This window comes from Acinonyx jubatus, chromosome A2 (assembly GCF_027475565.1).
Source record: "Acinonyx jubatus isolate Ajub_Pintada_27869175 chromosome A2, VMU_Ajub_asm_v1.0, whole genome shotgun sequence".
In the NCBI taxonomy this organism is placed as follows: domain Eukaryota; kingdom Metazoa; phylum Chordata; class Mammalia; order Carnivora; family Felidae; genus Acinonyx; species Acinonyx jubatus.
Genome location: NC_069383.1, coordinates 156,480,695 through 156,500,435, shown reverse-complemented (window position 1 = coordinate 156,500,435; position 19,741 = coordinate 156,480,695). Strand labels below are relative to the sequence as shown.

The 19,741-nt window shown below is 59.5% G+C and overlaps 1 protein-coding gene across 5 annotated transcripts; it reads left to right on the top strand.

Annotated features, from left to right (window-relative positions):
- The first annotated feature begins 4 nt into the window (after positions 1 to 4).
- On the top strand, positions 5 to 19,726 carry NACC1 (nucleus accumbens associated 1). Of its 5 annotated transcripts, none has more exons than XR_008297240.1 (8): positions 5 to 135; positions 915 to 1,048; positions 14,103 to 15,071; positions 15,159 to 15,332; positions 15,919 to 16,024; positions 16,123 to 16,220; positions 16,791 to 19,062; positions 19,228 to 19,726. XR_008297240.1 is itself a non-coding variant. In XM_027050457.2 (8 exons), the coding sequence occupies exons 3-8, from the start codon at positions 14,111 to 14,113 to the stop codon at positions 19,635 to 19,637; spliced, it is 1,692 nt and encodes a 563-aa protein (XP_026906258.2). In that variant the 5' UTR covers positions 5 to 135; positions 915 to 1,048; positions 14,103 to 14,110; the 3' UTR covers positions 19,638 to 19,726. The 5 variants fall into 5 exon arrangements, 4 of the variants coding, with proteins under 4 accessions (XP_026906258.2, XP_026906260.1, XP_053075781.1 ...); XM_027050457.2 differs by having other exon boundaries at positions 16,791 to 17,046; positions 19,541 to 19,726; XM_053219806.1 differs by having other exon boundaries at positions 29 to 156; positions 16,791 to 17,046; positions 19,541 to 19,726.
- Positions 19,727 to 19,741: the final 15 nt, after the last annotated feature.

The following is a 19,741-nucleotide window of genomic DNA, read 5'->3' as shown; positions in this document are numbered from 1 at the left end:
TGATGCTACCTACAGTGGGTGGCCGGGATCAAAATGTACGGCGGAAAGCTCGGAAAGTGTAGTGTGGATAGCCTTAATCACGTCGGCTCCCCTGGGAGGGGACGCATCACTCGCCCCATTTCACGGATGAGGAAGGTGAGGCTCAGAAAAGGGGCGGTAAGCGGAGAAATTCAACATCTACTGATCGGCTTCTGTGCCCTGAGTGCTGTAAGCACATTATTTCAGGGCACTCTGCAGGAATAATTAAGGCTCTGAAATCAGATTTACTGAGTTTGAATCCCAGTCCTATCACATGGTCTTGGCAAGTTACTTAAACTCTCTGGGCTTCACTTTCCTTACCTGTTAAATAGGAATGCTAACTCCCAATATAGAGCAAAAATTAAGGGACAGAATGCCTGGAAAGTGTGCAAAGCATCCCCTCTTACGTAGTAAGTTCTCAGTAGGTTCTAACTGTGTAGGACGGGAGGGGAGCATAGTGGCCTGCACTGCCTGGATTCCAGTCCCAGCTAGCCTTGCTACTTGTTCTTGTCTCCATCTATGCTTAAGTTTGCCCATTTGCAAAATGGACATAACTTTTTAACGTTCGTTGTTGTGTTGTGGTGAGTTTTAAACGACTTAGTGCAGGTTAAATGCTTAGAACAGAATCAGGTGTGGCATAAACATGAAAGCATTAATTTCATCGTCGATTCTTGATTCGGGGTTTGAATCCTGGCACCCTCCATCACGTACTTGCTGGTAATCTTCAGTAGGTATTTTTCATTTCTGTGTGCCTCTCTTTCTATGAAGGGTGTATAAGTGTGTCGTCATTTCTACTTAAAAATGTTACTGTGGCGTTTAAAGAGATAATGCCCATTAAGTGCCTAAAACAGTGCCAGGCACAATAAATAGAAGTCATTGTTGTTTTCGTTTTACAGGAAACGAATGATCGAAAAGGCGAAGAGACTTGTCCAAGGTCGCGGAACTAGGAAGTGGCGGGGTCGGGAGTCGAATTCTCCGGCAGATCAAGGAACAGGCGGGGGACCCTGAGGGGCGAAGGGAGAAAACCGAGGTGAGAAGGGGCGCGCTCGGCGCTCAGCTGGCCTCGTCTCGGGGGCGGGGCCGGAGGCGGGCAGGGGGCGGGGCCGCGGCCGCTCCTCCCCGGCCGGGTTGCGGCGGCGGCGCGGCTTGCGCTCGCTCGGCGCTCGGCTGGGGCGGCCTGGCCCACAATGAATGGCCGCCGCGGCTGCCGCTGCTGCTGAGGCGGAGGCCGCGGAGGCCGCGGAGGCGGAGGCCGAGGCCCCGGCGCAGGGGGGCGCGCCCCGGGCCCAGGCCCGGCCCCAGCCGCCGCTGCGGAGCCCGCTGGGAGCCCCCGGAGCGCGGCCACGGCGCAGGTGAGGCGGCCCGCCCCAGGCCCGGTTCCGGCCTCCTCTCTCCGGGGCGGCCCGAGGGCATCCGAGGGCCGGCTGAGGGCTGAGCGGGGAGGGCCGGGGGGGCCTCCTCCGACAGAAAAGGAACCGGGTCCGCAGCCTGCACTCTGCCCGGGCCGGCGAGTGCGGAGAGGCCCGGCCCTCACGAGCGGCCTTGAGTGTCCAGTCCCGGGCCGGGCCGTGGGGCTTGGGGGTGGCGGGATCGGGCCCAGACCCACCCCCCCCCCCCCCCCCGCCTCACTCTCGGCGACTGGGGGCTCGGAGCTGTGCCCGGGCAGGTGCCGGAGGCCCGGGAAGTTGGAAGGCCGGAGGAAGAAAAGTGAGGAGGCGGCCGGGGAGGCCGGGGCGGGGGGGAGGGGGGAGGAGTCGGGCTTTGGGCCGGCCGAGTGGGGGGAGGAGGGAGAGCGGCGCGGCCGGAGGGAAAGGGCCCGGGGGGTGGGGGGGGGGCGGGGAGGGGCCGACCTGCAGGTAGTGTCCGGGCGCCGGAGGAGGTGGGTGGGTCAGGTTACAGGCCTGGGGGCGGCTGAGGAGAAGCCCAGGAAGTGGGGCAGGGTGGGTGTGGGCGGAGTTAGTTCGGGTGGGGGCGGATAGGAGATCCCAGAGATGTTTGCAGGGGTCATATGAGGTTAGGGCTTGGAGAGGTGCGCGGGGCGGGGGGAAGGCCAGATCCGGGGGCCATCAGGTAGGTTGAGGAACTACTGTAGGATCGGGGGGGGGGGGGGGCGGGGGGAACAGCGCCTTTGGGCTCGGCTAGTGGAGACACGGGGCGTCCCGAGAAACTAGTGCGATCCAAAGGCACACGCCACCCCTTCCCCCACCAGGTGTTCGCTCCGGGCCAGACCTGGGCTGTGTCCTCTTTTCCTCATCCCTCTCGGGCTCTGGGTCCCCGACCTACCCTTGGAGCAAGTCTCTGCTGGCTCTTCCAAAGCGCTGGCCCACCGGGTGGGTGTTTGTGTGGAGAGCTTGGGGAAGTCCGCAACACCTAGCTGGGCATGTATATCTGCCGGGAGGCCGCCCAGCTGCCCTTACCTGAGTATCCTGGGGTGCTGGATTCTTTCCCCACTTTTTGTGAGCAGAGCCTCGGGGCTCCAGCCCAGGCGATGGGACCTCGCAGCCACCCACCATCTTATACCATGGCCTCCCAGGCACCAGCTCCCCAGGGGTGAAGGACTGGAAGGGGAGCGAATAAAGCTCTGTTCATCGGGTCTTGGAGGCTCCTGATGATACCAAGTGTGGTGTCTACACCCTGGCCCAGGCCTTCGGGTCTCTTGGCCCCCGGGCTCTGCCTGTGAGGTGCCCTCTGGAGCCAGGCCCTGGGATGAGCTCGTTGGTTGCCGGCCCACCACTGGATCCGCTTCCGCCTTCTCCATGATGGGAGGAAGCTCAGGCTTCGGGTGGCTTGCTCCAGGCCACACAGCTAGACAGTGGCTAGACAGGGACTGACGGGCCCTCGGCTCAAACCCACAGTCTCCCCAGCTGGCTTTTGAGGGGCGTGGCTGGAGGAGCTCTGCTGTTGGCATTCCCTGGCGGGGCTTCTGTGCCCGGGCGTTTCCTCTTGGCCCTCCCAAGGAATGGATCCGTGCCCTTGCGGACAGAGTTTTCCTGGCGTTCCAGGGGCGGGAACAGTGGAAGCGTCTTTCTCAGGGGCCTGGTCACACCTCATCCCCCGGCTCCCTTCTGGGAGCCCAGAGGTCAGGGGTCACGGAACTGTGGGCTGGCTCGGGGAGGCAGTTTCGAGGACGAAGCCTGGCTCCAGAGCTGCACGGAGCTCTGCTTGCCTGGTTTGTCTTTTTCCCCCTCTTTGGTTCCCGGTCAGACGTCCACAGCGTTCGTTGCTCTCTCTGGGCTAATTGTTACCAGTGTGTCCTGGGATCTTCCACACCTGAGGCAAGAGCACAAACTGCTGGGTCAAGTGGTTATCAGCTGGGCCTGGGCTTAATGATGGGTTGTCACCCTCCTTCCCTGCCTTCCCCCAGTCGGCCTGTAGTTCCTCGAACCCATCCCACCTGGGCCCTGCCCTCCTCTCCCCGGCTAGCCTCCTGGTTCTGGGAGCGGGAGGAACTGGGCCGGCAGCCCCACTTAAAGGTGCCTTTTCCCTGTCTGGTTGGGCCGAGGCTGGCTGCTGTGGCACAGACTGGGGCTCAGGGCTGGGTACTGAGGCCGGGGGTGGCTACCTCTGGTCACATGGCTGGAATGGGGCCAGCGACTGGTGGGGGCTGGCCGTGGTGTGTGGATGGCGGAGGAGGGCAGTGGCTCTGAGCTGCCTCTGGAGCTAGAGGAGAAGGTGCTCAAAGGCTGCCTTTCTGTGCGGACTTCGGGGCACACAGACCTGGGGCGCCAGAGGAGGCCAAACTAGCAAGTACAACAAGTAAGGGGACCCTTGGGACAGTTTTATTTCACTAGGGTGTCGACTGCCTGCTAGGGGTGGGGGTGGGGGAACAGCCTTGAATAACAGATCCGGTGGGGGGACAGTGGAGAATTTCAAATTGGGTGGTCAGGCACGGCTTGTGGGAGAGCTGAGCCCTGAATAAGAAGAAATCGGCCTGGTGAGGGAAGCTGGGGCAGGGGAGGAGCGAATGTTCTGGGCAGAGGGGACAGCACATTGAAAGCCTTTATTGAGCATGTGCCAGCCTCCTGCTAAGTACTCTAAATATCTTGTCCTCGTGAGGGAAGGAGTGGGGGGGGGGTGACCCCAGTGTGGAAATGAAGACCCTTAGTGCCATTTACAGAAAAGCACCCGGGTCGCAGGGTCTCCTGGATCTCCCCGCTGCCCCCAGATGAAAGTCCAGACCCCTTGGCCTGCCTCCAGGCCTTTTAAAGTCTGGCCAGCCAGTGGGGAGCCCCAGCGAGCAAGGCTGTGAGGACAGCTGAGTTTTTGTCAGTCTTGCAGGATCTGTCGTTGGGGTCAGCCTGCAGGCGCGGGTTTGAAGAGGGTTGGGGGTTGGTCCAGCCAGGTTGACTCGGAGTTCATCAGTGTCAGTGCCAGAGCAGGTTGATGGAGAGGGGAGCCTGTGTTTGAGGCGATGACGAGCCCCCCTGGGCTTGAAGACTGAGGCGGCGCTGCTTGAACAGCTTGTGCTCCCTCTTGGGGTCCTCCCGGCTCCTCATCACCCCGATCCCTTTCCTCCTTCCCCAGGCCCTCGGCGCCCATTGTGCCTAGCAGGGGTGTGCGGGGGAGGCCCGTCTCCCTGCCTCTGCTCTCTGGGTCCCCCCTGGAGAGCCCTCTGAGCTGCAGTGAAGTGAATCCGGTCTGGTGGCTGGCTGTTAGAGGTTGTGCCCAGTGCCTGCCCGTGGTCATCGTCCCATCTCTCCTGTGCCGCCTCCTTTGGTGAAGGTCTCAGCATCCTTCGAAACCCAAGGGCCCTCTGTGAGGACTGTGACTCTTTTCTGAATTAGGCGGAGGGTGGCTGAAGGTGAGCAACCACGGTCTAGTGGAGAGTCTGATTCCATCAGCGCCATCCTCCTCAGCCATGAGACCCTGGGCAAAGGTTGCGACCTCGGGCACCTCCTGTGTCCTCCTCTGATGAGTGGGGACAAGCAGGCATGCCTGTGCAGCAGTGGTTCTCAGTGAGGAATGATTCTGCCTCCTCTTAAGGGGTGTTTGGGAAATGTCTGTCTGGAGACGTGTTTGGTGGTCACGGCTGGGGCTGGTACTGGCCTCTAGTGAGCGTAGAGGTCCGGGATGCTGCTCAACATCGTACGTAATGTATAGGATGGTCCGTCCGTCCCCCCCCCCCCCCCCCACCCGCCAAAGAGTGATCTGGTCCCAGTGGCCACAAGGTCGGGGTATCCTCACTGTGTTGTTACCATGTGGAGCACAGAGATTGGTGTCTGGGGTGTTTGATAATGTTGGGAAGGCACTGGGGCAGGGAGGGAGCCCTCAGCAAGTACTGCTCGATTAATCATGAAATGGCATAAGGTTCTGGGGGTGTAGGATGTGGCCGCTGCTGTCAGAGACCTTACAGCCCTGCGAGGGGCTTTGGGGGAGGAACAGAGGGGACGTGGCTAATAACAGCTGGTGTTACCGGGTCCCGGACTCAGGGTAAGCACCAGTCTGCCTGCATTGCTTGCTGGTTCAGTCCTTGGAATGGCCGCAGGAGGTGGCTGCTGCTGTTAGCCCCTTTTCGAGTTGGGAAGACTGATGTCAGGCTGTCCGCGCCGCTACAGGGAGATGTTTTCTGGCGGTGTAAAGGAAAGGAAGCACAATTCTAAGCAGGAAGCCTTGCGCTTTGTGTAAAATAACAAGATTCGTATTCTTAAGCCCTGCCAAGGTCCTGCGTCGCCTTCCAAGCCCGTTTTGACAGGCCCCTTCCCAGGAACCACCTGCCCTCCAGCCCTCCAGGCCTCCTGCCTTAGCTACACCAGCGTCACCTCAGGGCCTTAGCACGTGACACTCCCTCCACGACCCTTTGTGTGCCTGCCACCACCTCCCCTTCAAGTTTAAAGGCACACAGGGATTAGGGTGTAACTCCGAAAGGTGGGCTTGGGGTGGGGGGTAGGGCTGCCGCCCGTCTCCTTGTAGGAGCTGCTGCTGTGGGCGGAGGAAGGGAGAGTGGGAGGAGAGAGGGAGACCCTGGGGCAAGCGGGGGACTGGACTGCTCCTTTCCCAGAGGTGGCAGGGGGGAAGGGGAGGGAGTAGCTGGGGGAGGCTGGGCAAAGGAGAAGGCCTCCTGTAGGGGAGGCAGGAACAACACGCAGCCTGGCCCTCCCTCAGAGGGCACCCGAGATCCCATTTATGGAGAAGTCATACCCAGTGAAGATAAAGAGCCCCAGCTCTGGCCTCTCTGAGCCCCAGTTTTCCCATCCATGGGATGGGTCTAGTCACGGTGGCCTGCGTGCCTCGGGGAGCGATGGGACCACGTGGGGGACGAGCTTGGCATGAGCCAGCCGTGGTGAGGAAGCCTCAGCCACTGTTACCTCCGATTCTGGGACAGGAGCCAGAGGGCCTGGGCGCAATTCTGGGCCTTGCTCTCTATGCCCGGAAAATGGTGGGAAGAGTTGTTTCTTCCTCAGAAACCAGAGAGAGAAGTGTAACAGAGCCCTTGCCCTGTGCAGGTGCACAGTAGGGGCAATGTAAATGCTACTTGCCAGCTAATGCCCTGTCACAATCCTGTCACCCACTGTGGATATCATGGCCACTTTTTTTGGTGGGGGGGGATGTGCACCTACTTTAAAAATGCCAACAGTAGGGGGGTGCCTCGCTGGCTCAGTCGGAAAAGCCTGCGACTCTTCATCTTGGGGTTGTGAGTTCCAGCCCCGTGTTGGGTGTAGGGATTACTAAAAAAATAATAGTAAAGTCCTTTTTTTTTTTTTTTTTTTTTTAAATGCCAGCAGTAGAGATCTGTACAGTCAGGTAACACTTTGTTCTTCATTAGCAAACGTTTGCCTCAGCTGCTTTGCAGTTGGCACCTACTGAGGGTCAGAATGGCTCTGGGCCAGGAAGGCTGCTCCGGCAGCCTGGGGGTATAGCCCCTCCCCCCACCTTACTCTGACCTCCTGCTGAGCTGCTTGAAGTCCTGTGGGGCTTTCCACGGGCCTCTGGTCCTTTCACTTGGGGTTGGTGGTTTCCCTGAACTGGCTTGCACTACACCGGGCAGCTCACAGCTTCCCTGGAAAGTCAGCCGGGAAGACATACGGTCCGTCCCTGGTGATGGCGCACATCTGTACCCCTAGCTCGTGCTGCCTGGGGAGTTTGGCGCTCCCTTTCCAAATCCCTGCCAGTTTCCACTCCCAGGAGTCGCCCTGCCACCCAAGCGCTTGCAGTTCAAGCCTGCTGCACCCCGGCACGATCAGGCAGTAGTGTGAACAGTTGGTGGGAACCCGAAATGCAGTGACACTGAGCTCAGAGCGGGACCCTGACTGCAGGCCTCCCGCCTGGTGCGGCCGCCCGAGGGGGGCACCGGTCTGCGCGGCACCCTCCACACTGGCCCTGGGGGCTCCCACCCTGTTTGGGTCCCATTCATGTGGAACAAAAAGGGGAGTTAGGTTGGAAGTAACGGAAATAATTTTTCATTCCGCAAACAACTATTGAGCACCCACTGTGTACCTGTCTGGTCCTAGGGGGCAGCGAACACTGCAGTATAAACCGGATAGGCAGGCACCTTGCCCTGGTGGAACTGACACAAAGCCAAGGATGCATCTAGCTAGCTAGATGGTAGGCAGCACCGAGGAGGAAAAATCCAGCAGGAGAAGCGAAGGAATTGGGGTTGGGAGAGGTTCTGTCTTTGGGAGTTTGAGATAAGTGACTGGGCAGGTGTGACGAGCTGTGGCCATCTCGGGGACAGCATTCTAGGAAGTCCCGAGAGCAGGTGGTGAGAACAGGTTTTGAAAGAGTTTGGGGGTCAGATCAGGGCGTTGGCCTGAGCAAGGAAGGCTGGAGCTGGTGAGAGCTTTGGCCGGTGGACTTGGGGGTGTGGGGAGGGGTTTGGCCGCAGGCACGTCAAGTTAGTATTTGGGACATATACACGTCTGGCACCCATAGGAAGCCCAGGACAGGGGCTCCATGGGGGAGTTGTAGGCGAGAGGATGCTACTTCAAGCCTGTCTTGAACCAGCTTGCCATAACAACACGCCAGAGACGGGGTGGCTGAAACAACAGACATGGCTCCCACTTCGGGAGCCTGGAAGTCCAAGACCAGATGTGCCCACACGGCCTTGGTGTGTGTCCTTACAGAGAGAGAAATCTCTCCCTTCTCTAAGACTCACCGGTCCTAGCAGATCAGGGCTCCCACTCTTAGGCCCTTGTTTAATCTTAATTACCTCCTAAAGACTGCATCTCCAAATACAGACGTGTTGGGGGGTAAGAGTTCAACCCATGAATTGGGGCGAGGAGGCACAGTTGGGTCCAGAGCAGAGCCCTCGGTCTGGGTTCAATCCCTGGGAAGAGAGAAACTAACCAAGGATTGGGCCCAGCACCAGCCTTCATTTACCTTCACTTTCTGGAAGGACTGTGCGTGCTTCTCTTTCAGGACTCTGCATGGTCTCCCTGTACGTTGAGGGCTATGCTCCCATTCCACCACCGCCTCGTTCTATCTGCCCCCCCCACCCCCCGTCCCCGCTCCAATATGTCAGCTGTAATGTTAGAGGCCCACACATGCGGCACGTTGATCTGTGGAACTCTGGATGTAAGACCACGTTCCCTGTTGGACCGTGAGCCCTGGAGGCAGGCCTTGTCTCGCTCATGGCCTGCGCCGGGCTCCCAGGCACTTCATGCCCCAGGCAGGCGCTTGGCAAATATTTGTTGAGTGACTTGGGAGGTCATGGAAACGGAGTGCTGGGCCCTTGCATCTCACTGGGAGACCTGCTCGTGTTTGGGGCCAGGACACTAGCGACGCTGGGAGGGTCCCTTTGGCCCTGCATAGGGCTGGGAGCCGCCCCTTCCTTCGAGGGGAGTCTGGGGACCCCAGAAGATGGGCAGGCTAATGTGCCACATTGTGAGGTCTTCTGCCCTTAAGGATTCTCTAGTCGAGTGGGATTTAGTTTTCTCAGAGGTAAGCATTAGGGCTCTGCGTGTGGGAGCCGGGGAGAGTGTGCAGAAGAAGGGCATCTTCTCCAGTCTGGAGGATTCTCAGAGCCAGGGGGTAACAGTGGGAGAGGAAGATGTGGGCAGTGGGAGGGAAAGGGTTCTGCTGGCAGGGTGCACAGCCGGGACAGACGCCTGGCGCGGGTGGGAGAGCCATGCCGTGTGCTTGGCGGGGACAGGACTGCTGGATGGCTTAGAAACCCCCGACTCTTGGCTCCATCACCACTGCCTAGGCAGCAGGTACTATAGACCTGTTTTCTGGGAGCCCGTCGTGCTCCATGGTCCCTCCCCTCGCAGGGCTAGTGTGGCTAAGGGGCTTCAGGGAGAGCCAGGACAGCCGTCCTTTCTGAGTCCAGAGGACTGGATTGGGGCATTTGCCCAGGGAGGGAAGGAGGGGAGCCTGGGGGTGACCTGTCCTGTGCTTCTAAAACCAGCCAAGCCCTCGCCTTTCGCTGCCCTTGCAGGGACAGCAAGGCCACACAGGGTCTCTGCATCTCAAGCCCTGCCACCCCACTCCCCTGCACCGTGGAGGGGGTTCCTGTGCATTGACTGGTGGAGCCGTTGGCACTAATTGCCTCCCCCCGCCAAATGGTTAAGGCGTCAAAGCCCTGGGAGCTGGGCTGTGAGGCTGGGGTTCACAAGGCCTGGGGGACCCCAGCCTGAATGTCAGGTTGGTTCTCGCCTTTGGGAGCGCCTCCCTGTGTGTGTTCTCGCTGTCACCCCAGGGACCTCAGCACTCTCGTTGCTGAGCTTTCCCCGAGCTGAGCTGCCGTCCGGTGCTGGTTCCCGGGGAGGGGTCAGGCCCTCAAGTCCAGCCGCCTCGGGAGGGGCAGGGCCGCGCTTCAGTCCTCACCTGTGAAGCGGGCGGTCCTTGTGCCCTTAGCAGCAACTGGCACACCACCGTTAGGAGAACCCCCCAGAATTTCTTCTGCAGCCCTGGGGTGCAGCACCTCCCCCAGCAGCTGCCACGCCCCAGACTGGAGGCCTTTATTCTCGCCTGGTGCTCCCTCCTCCTAGCCACTCACTCCTGAGTCTGACCATCCTCTCTCTGTGGCTGCCCCACTGCCACCTGCCCCACCACTGGCCCAGCCCTCGGTGTCTCCCCTGTTTTGGTTGGGAGTTCTCCTGAAGGCGGTCTGGGCCCGTGTCTCCCTTGCTCCAAGCTTCCCACTGCTCCCGCGGAAACACTTCCCCTCACCAGACCAGGGCCCCCCGTCCCACCCCTTTCCCAGCAGCCCTGTTGCCCCTGCACTCGCCTCAAGCCGCCGCTGGCCTCCTGGGGGGTCTTCTGACTGCACCTCGCTCCTTCCTGCCCGAGACTTGGTGGCCTTCTGTCCCCCTGTCTTCACCTCACTCCCAGGGTCAGCCCAGCCCCTCTGACACACTCACCCCGGCGGTAAATGTGTCACTCCCGGTGTCTTCCCGCTAGACAACTGCACGTGGAAATGGCCAGTCTCCTTTAGGGCTGTGTCCCTCGCGCCTTGCAGTTTATCAGGGTGGGTTGGATGAGTGAGTCTCCATTTTGCAGATGAACAAACCAAGGCACAGAGGGGAGGGCCTAGCAATGGAACCCAGGTCTGGGGTTGGACTCCACTGCAGGCCTCTCCTGCCTTGGTCCTTCCCCTTACTGTGAGAGCCTTCCCAACTGGGAGTCTAGTGATCCTGTTGAGGGAGCTGGCCTCACCCTTGACCCCCTTGGCTCTGGTCACTTGGGCCCCAGTACCTGGGGTAGCTTCATTTTGGCAGCCTTGGGAATTGGGTTGGGGGTGCCAGGCCCCTGGAGCGGGCTCTGTGGGCTGCGTCCTTTGCCTCCACTTGGTGCCTCAGTTTCCCTTATCCACACACAGAGGGCCAGCTCCTAGCCCATCTGGTATTGAGTTTGAACTCCTGAAGGAAGGTGCTGCCTTCTGACGGTGGAGTCCCTGTCCCTGTCTCCCCCCGGGATTGCCTTAAATTGTTTTTCCTGGGGGTGACAGTGATTTTGATGAGGACAAGGAAGCAGAGGGCATAGCTACGGGAAATCACAAGTTTCAGTGCCCACAGAGACCCTGATTTGAATCTTGTCCCTACTGTTTCCTCAGCGATGACCTTGAGACTGTTTTTAACATCCCCCCCATGGCCTCAGTTTTCCCGTCTGAAAACTGGGAGTATGAAATCAGCCCCGTGGGTTTGCTGAGAGGATTCAGAGAACTCCTGTAGGTCACCAACTGTCAGCTCTTGGGTGGCCCGGGTGCTGGGAGGGGCAGGGCCTGCCAGTGTCTCCCTCAGGGTCCACCACATGTAGCAGCTTAGTGAATGCACACTGGATTTGCACAATCGGGTTGGCCTTGACCAACATCTGTTTCCAAATGGAGAAGCAGAGATTCGGAGTTCCTGCCTTCAGGAACAAGTTGGTTCTGGAGCCAGGACTTACCATGGGCACGTGGCTGCTTCTGTTGTCCTCTTGGTACCTGGTGTTACCACAGTTCCACTGTGTCCCAGGGTTCAGCCCGTGGAAGCAGCTCAGAATGGACTCGCTAGTAGATGAAAAATGTGAAAGAAGCAGGCGAGCTAATCTGAGAATGAGGGGAAACAGCTGGGGGCTCTAGTTGGTACCTGCCCCAGGGCCTTTGTGCACCGACTTTCTTCCTTCTCACCAGCTGGACTCTTCTCACACTCACCCAGCCCATTCAGGACCACTGCCTTCTATATTCCATAGCATTACAGGGGACTCACTTTTACCATGGGTACAGTTATAAAGCCGCCTTGTCCTTCAATGCCCTTTTATGAGTGCCCTTAGAGTACTGGACATGCCCATCCCACCCCACCAGTTCTGGGTTGGAATGTGCTGGAATGTGCACTGATGGAATCGGCTGTGATGCAGAAGTTCCCATTTGAGACATGCCTGGGCCTCCCTGAGAAGGGCCACAGTTTCTTAAATTGGCATTTCTATCCCCCTCTAGCACTTTGGGGTTAATTTTCACAAATTAGATGTGTATGCTACGATTTCACACATTTTACGTCTTTTAAAATATTACCTATTTTTGTAAGTAGGTGTAATACGATCACCAGGTTCAAAATTCAAGACTCAGGAGTGTTCGTGGCAAGTTTCTCATGTCTTCTGCCCAGAAGAAACTGGTCCTGTGGATTCTTATTTCTTTATTTGAGCTTTATTGAGATACACATACCATGAAGTTCATTTAAAGTGTACAACTCCATGGTTTTCACTACAGGTGACCCTTGAACAACGAGTTGAGATGGGGGCGGGGGGCGTGCAAAGTCGAAAGCCCATGCATAATCTTTGACTCCCCAAAAACTTAACACCCTACTGTTGGCCGGAAGCCTTACCGATAATGAAAACAGTCAATTAACACATACTTTGTATAAGTATTCTATAGTATGTTCTTTTTTTTTTTCTTAGTGTTTATTTTATTTTTGAGAGAGAGACAGAGTGAGTCTGGGAGGTGCAGAGAGGGAGACACAGAATCCAAAGCAGGCTCCAGGCTCTGAGCTGTCAGCACAGAACCAGATGCGGGGGCTCAAACCCATGAACGGGAGATCATGACCTGAGCTGAAGTTGGACGCTTAACTGACTAAGCCACCTAGGCGCCCCTACTGTGTTCTTACAATAAAGTAAGCTAGAGAAAAAAAATGTTAACCAAGAAAATCATAAGGAAGGGGCACCTGGCTGGCTCTGTCAGAGGAGCATGCGACTCTTGATCTCTGGGTCATGAGTCTGAGCCCCACTACTTGGGCATAGTAATTACTTAAAATAAAATCATAAGGCAGAGAAAATAACATTTATGGTACTGAACCGTATCGAAGAAATTCTGCGTATAAGTGGACCCACACAGTTCAGACCTATGTTATTCAAAGATCACAATTGCTTATTCAGAGTTGTGCACACATCACCACAATTTTAGCCCATTTTACATTACGGCAAGAAGAAACACTGCATTCTTCTGCTCACCCCCCCCCCACCTTGCCAGCTCTGAATTTGCCTGTTTTGGAGATCTGTATACATGGGATCGTATAAGAGTGCCTGGCTGGCTCAGTCAGCGGAGCCCGTGACTCTTGATCTCAGTTTTGTGGATTTGAGCCCCACGTTGGGTGTAGAGATTACTTCTGATCTTTTAGCTAAATAAGTAAATGAAAGGACCCATCCATACATAAAATCATATAATACACAGGTCTTTTGTCTGCCTTCTTGCATTCAGCATAATGTTTTCAAGGTTCACCCATATCCGAGCCTGTATCCATGTTTGTTCCTTTATATGGCTGAATAATATTCCGTTGTATGACTGGACCATATTTTATGTATCCACTCATCAGTTGATGGACATTTGGGTTTCCACCTTTTTGGCGATTGTGGACGGTGCACAGGATTTTCTGTGGATCTAGGTGTTTGTTTCTCTTGGGTATAATTCTTAGGAATGGAATTACTGGGTCATATGGTAACTCCGTGTTTAATCATTTGAGGAGCTGCCAGACTTTTTCCATAGCAACTGCACCATTTTGCATCCCCACCGGCAGCGTAGGAGGATTCCGATCTCATCCTTGCCAACACTTGTCTGTCTTTTTTATTCCATCCAGCCCCGTTGGTATGAAATGGTGTTTCGCTGTGGTTTGGGCTCACGTAGTTACCCTGACGACTAGTGATGTTCTCGTGCGCTTTCGGGGTTTCTTGAGTAGGTTATTCATTCATTCGTCAAACAGTGATTGGGGGTCACGTGCTCAGCCCTGTGGGCGCAGTGTGAAAAACCAGACAACCCTGGCCTCTTGGTGTTTTGACGCCAGTGCCCTTCGCTAGGGGTTGCCCTATCTGTGTGTGTCGTGCTGGTGATGCTTAATGTTCACAGATGCTCACTGTGTTCGCTCATTTCAAATTCAGGCACATACGTGTAAGTGTGCGTTTGCCCTCCTGTCTGCAAGGGACGGCCAGCACGCCCCACCCCCACCCCGGGCCTGTGGCTGACATAACTGATCTGACAGTCTGTCATGGAGGCAAGTCTGTGCCGGGACTGAAGGCGTGGGTGGCTCCCGGTGATTCTCACAACCGCGGCCGAGTCCACCCTGTGGATGCTGCTCCCACGTGCCTCCCTGTAGCAGGTGAGGTTCACGAGAGGAGGGCTGAGTCTGCTGCCTGACCCCGTCCCTCCGTCTGTCTCTCCCTGTCCCCCCCCCCCCCCCGCGCAGCTGCCGCCATGGCCCAGACCCTGCAGATGGAGATCCCGAACTTCGGCAACAGCATTCTGGAGTGTCTGAACGAGCAGCGGCTGCAGGGCCTGTACTGTGACGTGTCCGTGGTGGTCAAGGGCCACGCCTTTAAGGCCCACCGGGCCGTGCTGGCCGCCAGCAGCTCCTACTTCCGGGACCTGTTCAACAGCAGCCGGAGCGCGGTGGTGGAGCTACCGGCTGCCGTGCAGCCCCAGTCCTTCCAGCGGATCCTCAGCTTCTGCTACACAGGCCGGCTGAGCATGAACGTGGGGGACCAGTTCCTGCTCATGTACACGGCCGGCTTCCTGCAGATCCAGGAGATCATGGAGAAGGGCACCGAGTTCTTCCTCAAGGTGAGCTCCCCCAGCTGCGACTCCCAGGGCCTGCACGCTGAGGAGGCCCCATCGTCCGAGCCCCAGAGCCCCGTGGCCCAGACGTCGAGCTGGCCGGCCTGTGGCACCCCGCTGCCCCTCGTGTCCCGCGTCAAGACGGAGCAGCAGGAGTCGGACTCCGTGCAGTGCACGCCCGTGGCCAAGCGGCTGTGGGACAGCGGCGGCAGTGGCGGTGGCAACGGCAGCCGCAAGATGGCCAAGTTCTCCACGCCAGACCTGGCTGCCAACCGGCCGCCCCAGCAGGCCCCGGTGGTGGCGGCGGCACAGCCCACCGGGGTGGCCGTGGCGGCGGCGGCGGCGGCGGGGGCCGGCACCGGGCAACCGGCTGGGGGGGCGGCAGCGGCGGCGGTGGCGGCAGGGGGCGTGGTGAGCGGGCCCAGCACGTCAGAACGGACCAGCCCAGGCACCTCGAGTGCCTATACCAGCGACAGCCCCGGCTCCTACCACAACGAGGAGGATGAGGAGGAGGATGCAGGCGAGGAGGGCACGGACGAGCAGTACCGGCAGATCTGCAACATGTACACCATGTACAGCATGATGAACGTCGGCCAGACAGGTGAGGTGCCTGCCCTGCCCTCCTGCCCCAGTCCCCGCCCCCGCCCCAGCCCCGGTCCCCGACACGTGCTGCTCTCTGCCCCCGAAGCCGAGAAGGTGGAGGCCCTCCCTGAGCAGGTGGCCCCCGAGTCCCGGAATCGCATTCGGGTGCGGCAAGACCTGGCGTCTCTCCCGGCCGAGCTCATCAACCAGATCGGCAACCGCTGCCACCCCAAGCTCTACGACGAGGGGGACCCCTCCGAGAAGCTGGAGCTGGTGACAGGTGGGCCAGCGTCACTTCCTCCCCAGAACCCCCCTTTCCTCCCCCATGTCTGCCCTCTGAGCCAGCGCCCCTGGCCCGGTGTTTAGGAGCCACACTTGGGATCTGACTCCAGCCCCGCCGCCACCGCTGGCCGTGTCTTGGGGCAGCTGACACCCCTTGGTGTTGATTCGTCCCAAAGGCCGGCCTCCAGGCTTCTGCCCCAGAGGCTGGTATAATTGTGGGTCGGCACTGTTGGCCACGCGGGTAGATGAGCGGCTTCTTAGGGTGGTTTGGGGGTTACCTGATACGGTGGCTAAGAATCTCGGCTCTTGGAGGCAGGGTGCCTTGGCATGAGCTTCCACTGCCTGTTCTTTTTGATGCCCAGGTGGTTGTGTGGGCAAAAGCCCCCCGTGTGCAAGCAGGGCCCGGCATGTTCTAGGTGCCCCGTGCACAGCGGCACCACCATCTGTCCTCGCCTGACCGCTGACGAGGCCACGCCGGGGCGAGTTGTCAGGGAGCGTCTTGGCCGGGCCCAGGTCGGGGCCCGGCCAAGTGGGGAACGTGGCAGTTTGGGGCCCCCCGGCCACCCTCCTGCTCCCCACTCCAGGCACCAATGTGTACATCACGAGGGCACAGCTCATGAACTGCCACGTCAGCGCGGGCACGCGGCACAAGGTCCTGCTGCGGCGCCTCCTGGCCTCCTTCTTTGACCGGTGAGGCCCTCGCAGAGCCCGGCTGGAGGGGAGGGGGGCCGCCCCATACCCCCTGCCACGGGCGGCCTGACTCCCCTCCTCCGTGCCCTCCACCCCAGGAACACGCTGGCCAACAGCTGTGGCACCGGCATCCGCTCTTCCTCCAACAACCCCAGCCGCAAACCGCTGGACAGTCGCGTCCTTCACGCTGTCAAGTGTGAGTCTCTGGAGGGGCGGGGCCCGGGGCAGGCGGATGGTCCTCTTCCGCGTTGGCCCTGATAGATGGGTGGGGTTTGGGGTCAAGATTCTGGGCTCAATCTAGGCCTGTGAGGAAGAAGGCTGTGACTGGATAGAGATTTCCCCGTAGTGAGGGGCGGGGGGCACTGAAGGTCAGCCTGTGTCAGCTGTGGGGGTGGGAGTGCGGGGGGAGGGGTCCTCGGGGAGTCATGGGAGTGGTGAAGCAGCCAGGCCCCAGCCAGCTGTCAGGAGAGAAGTCTGGGTTTTCGTGTGGAATCTCGCAGTTCCTAAATTCTGGCAAATGACCCAGACTTTTCAAGAGCCCTGGGCCATCCTCTCAAACCCCACACACGGCCGAGCCCAGTCAGGCATGGGGTCAACTGACGTCGTGGCTCGCGGGTTCCTCCGTTCCGCCACCTCTGAGGGGGGTTCGGGGCTGCCCTGGGTGTGTGTTTGGGAATCAAGGAGCAGCGTGGCCGCGTGGCTGCTGGCAGTGTGAGCGGCCGGGGCCACACTCTGCCTGAGCCCCGCTCTGTCTGTGCCCTCGCAGACTACTGCCAGAACTTTGCTCCCAACTTCAAGGAGAGTGAGATGAACGCCATCGCAGCTGACATGTGCACCAACGCCCGCCGCGTCGTGCGGAAAAGCTGGATCCCCAAGCTCAAGGTGCTCATGGCGGAGGGCGATGCCTACACCACCTTCATCAGTGACACGGGCAAGATCGAGCCGGACATGATGGGCGTGGAGCACAGCTTCGAGACGGCCAGCCACGACGGCGAGGCCGGCCCCTCGGCCGAGGCCCTCCAGTAACTACCACCGGACCCTCCCCGCGGGGCCGTCACACTCCCCCCCCCCCCCCCACCCGATCACGCCCACCTACCATCTTGGTCACGAGCTACTGTCTGTCCCTCCCCAGGACCCGCGGGGGGCGCTGCATGCTCCCAGCCCCTCTGCCTCCCCATTCCACTCTCTGACCCCAATCCGAGCGGGCTGGGAGAGGGCAGCGGCCGGTGCGAGCTCTGCACTGCCTTCCCTAGCACACTCGGGCGCCGTCAGGGGGGCTCCTGCTCCCCCTCTCCTAACCCCTAGCAGTGGTCTCCCCACTCACCAGGCCAGGCGGGGAGGGGCCGGCCTGGGGGGCTCAGGAAGGCTCCCTCCCCAGGCCCTGGGCCCCTTGCTGCAACCTCTTGGGACTTGCAGGGGCCCCAGGGTTCTCAGGACCCCTCCTGCCACCACCTCCCAGTGCTTCCATGTTTCCAAAAGCGCCTTCCTGTCTCCCTCGTCTGTCCCTGCGCCTGGGGGCTGGGGTAGGCGAGGCTGAGGGGACTGCCCATTTCACAGCTGAGGAAACTGAGGCTCAGAGAAACTTCACAACTGATCTAAGGTGGTGGGCAGTGGCGGGCCCGGCGCCCCTCTCTCTCCCCACCCTGTGCCCACCTCTGTTGCCCCCACTTTTCCCCTGGGGCCTGAGTGGGGCAGGTCCCGAGTGGGAGGCTCTTGGGGAAAGACTGAGGGTCTCTGCGAATAGAACGAGGGGTTTCCTGGGCTCACAGAAGTGTGTGTGTGTGTGTGTGTGTGTGTGTGTGTGTGTGTGTGTGTGTGTGTAGAAGTTTTGCTTTTAAACAAATGGATATGCGAGGCAGTAGGGCCAGGGCTAGCAGCCAGGGGAGCAGGCTGGGGGGCTGCTGCCCTCCCCCCCCCACCCCCACATCCCACGCTGCCCCCACCCCCTGTACATACTTTTTAAAGCATTTTTTTAGCTAATGAAATATTGAAGTATAAGATTCCTTTTATTTTTCAAACCAACGGGACTGTCTGATGTCCCCTTCAGTCCCCAGGGGACGCGGCAGGCAGGACGGGGTGGGGGATGGGGGCAGGCTGAATGCGTGCGTGCGTGAGTGTGGAGTGTGGGTGCGCATTTCTGAGGTGGGGACCCGGCCAGGCCTCTGCTCAGGCTCCTGTGGGTCTGACCAGCTCCTCCCTTGCTCCTCTGTTCCCCAGCGGGGCTCCATTTGAGGGGGGGGTGGGGGGGCTGGCCTTGGCCTCTTGGCTGAGCCCAGCTTCTGGGGACAAGGCAGGGCCCACTTCCATTGTTAGCAGTTTGCAGAATTTTCTCTAACCATTCCTCTTTCTGTCCTCGCCCAGCGCGAGGGGGTTGTGTTTTTTTGAGTTTTACATGTGAACTCTGTGGAGGGTTCTTTTTTTTACTCCCTGTCCCCCCACACTGGGTGTCCTTTACAATTTCACCTTTCCCTCTAGCCCTGTCCCCACTGCCTCTCGCCGCCTTCTCCCCAATCTGACCAGCCCATTGCTTCCGGCAGCCTCTCCAGAGGCAGGGGGATTGTGGGAGGTGGGGTGGGGGTCAGCCCCAACCCTTGGAATCTGACTCAGAGGTCTCCCCCACCCCCTCCAGCAGCCCCCACCAGTCTGTGAAGGGGTCCCCTCCTGACATCTTTTTGTGGGGGTGGGGGGGCGTCTGGTCTGGCTGGGGTCCTGGCATCCCACTTGCCTGGCCTGGCCCCTGCACCTTAGCCCTCAGCCGGCCCAGTGTATGGGGGGAGTCGACGCCCCAGCTAAAGCACAAGCACCTTAGTCGCACCTCCCCCACGCCCTTGTCCTGGCTTTGACATCCCACCCCAGCATCTATCCCAAAGCACAATATCCTGGTCACTTGGCAAGCTGCCGGGCCGGCCGAGGCCGAGGGGCGGGCTGGGGCTCCAGCCAGACCCCACAAGGAAGGAGTCCCCAGGCGCTCCCCTCCTTCCAGGCCTTAGCAGGGGCCAGCTCTCTGGGACTGGGGTCTTCTCCCTCCCCACCCCTTTGTCCTGGACAGGCCCCTGCCCAGCCCCTCCCTGCCTTGTCCTCGGGTGGGGCTTGCCCCTGTCCCTCCTCCAAGCCCCTGCAGCACTGGGTTGGGTGGCAGAGCCCCTCGTTTCAGGGACCCCAGCAGGTGCCCCTGGCTCCCGGGACTGTGTTGGGGGGGGGAGGGGCTGGGCAGGGGTGCCGGGGAGGAAACTCCTCACCAGGAGAGCCAAAGACAGGGTTGTGCCTTACCCCAGGAGCCACCCCTGCGCCCCTCCCGCCCTGACCTCCCCACCTTCTGGGCGGCCTGCTGCTTCTCCTCTCCCTCCCCTGCCCCGCCCTGCTCTGAGCTGCATGGTCCCCCCCACCCCGGGCAGCCCAGGGAGGAGCACGGATGGAGAATCACCAACCAACGCAAAAAAAAAAAAAAAAAAAAAGACTGTGGGCCCCCCCCCTCCGCCTCCCCCGGCCGCCCACTCACCCGCCTCTTTCACGCAGGACAGACCGCCCGCCCTGTCCGTGTGAAGTGCCAACGCCCTCCCCGCCCTGGGCCGACCCCCCACTCCCCGGGCCCGTAAGTGAGATTGCACATTAACTACTGTAAGGAGAGGAGCCGCACTGGGAAATGTGAACCATGAGAATATCAGTGACACTGAGGAAAATAAACTAAACGCCTTTGTAACAGCCCTGCCGCATGCT

Excerpts from the sequence above, each read along its gene's own strand:
- NACC1 (XM_027050457.2), top strand. The coding sequence starts at position 14,111 with ATGGCCCAGACCCTGCAGATGGAGATCCCGAACTTCGGCAACAGCATT. Across the intron at positions 15,072-15,158 it reads GATGAACGTCGGCCAGACAG|CCGAGAAGGTGGAGGCCCTC; the intron begins GTGAGGTGCCTG and ends CTGCCCCCGAAG. Across the intron at positions 17,047-19,540 it reads CCCTCGGCCGAGGCCCTCCA|GACAGACCGCCCGCCCTGTC; the intron begins GTAACTACCACC and ends TCTTTCACGCAG.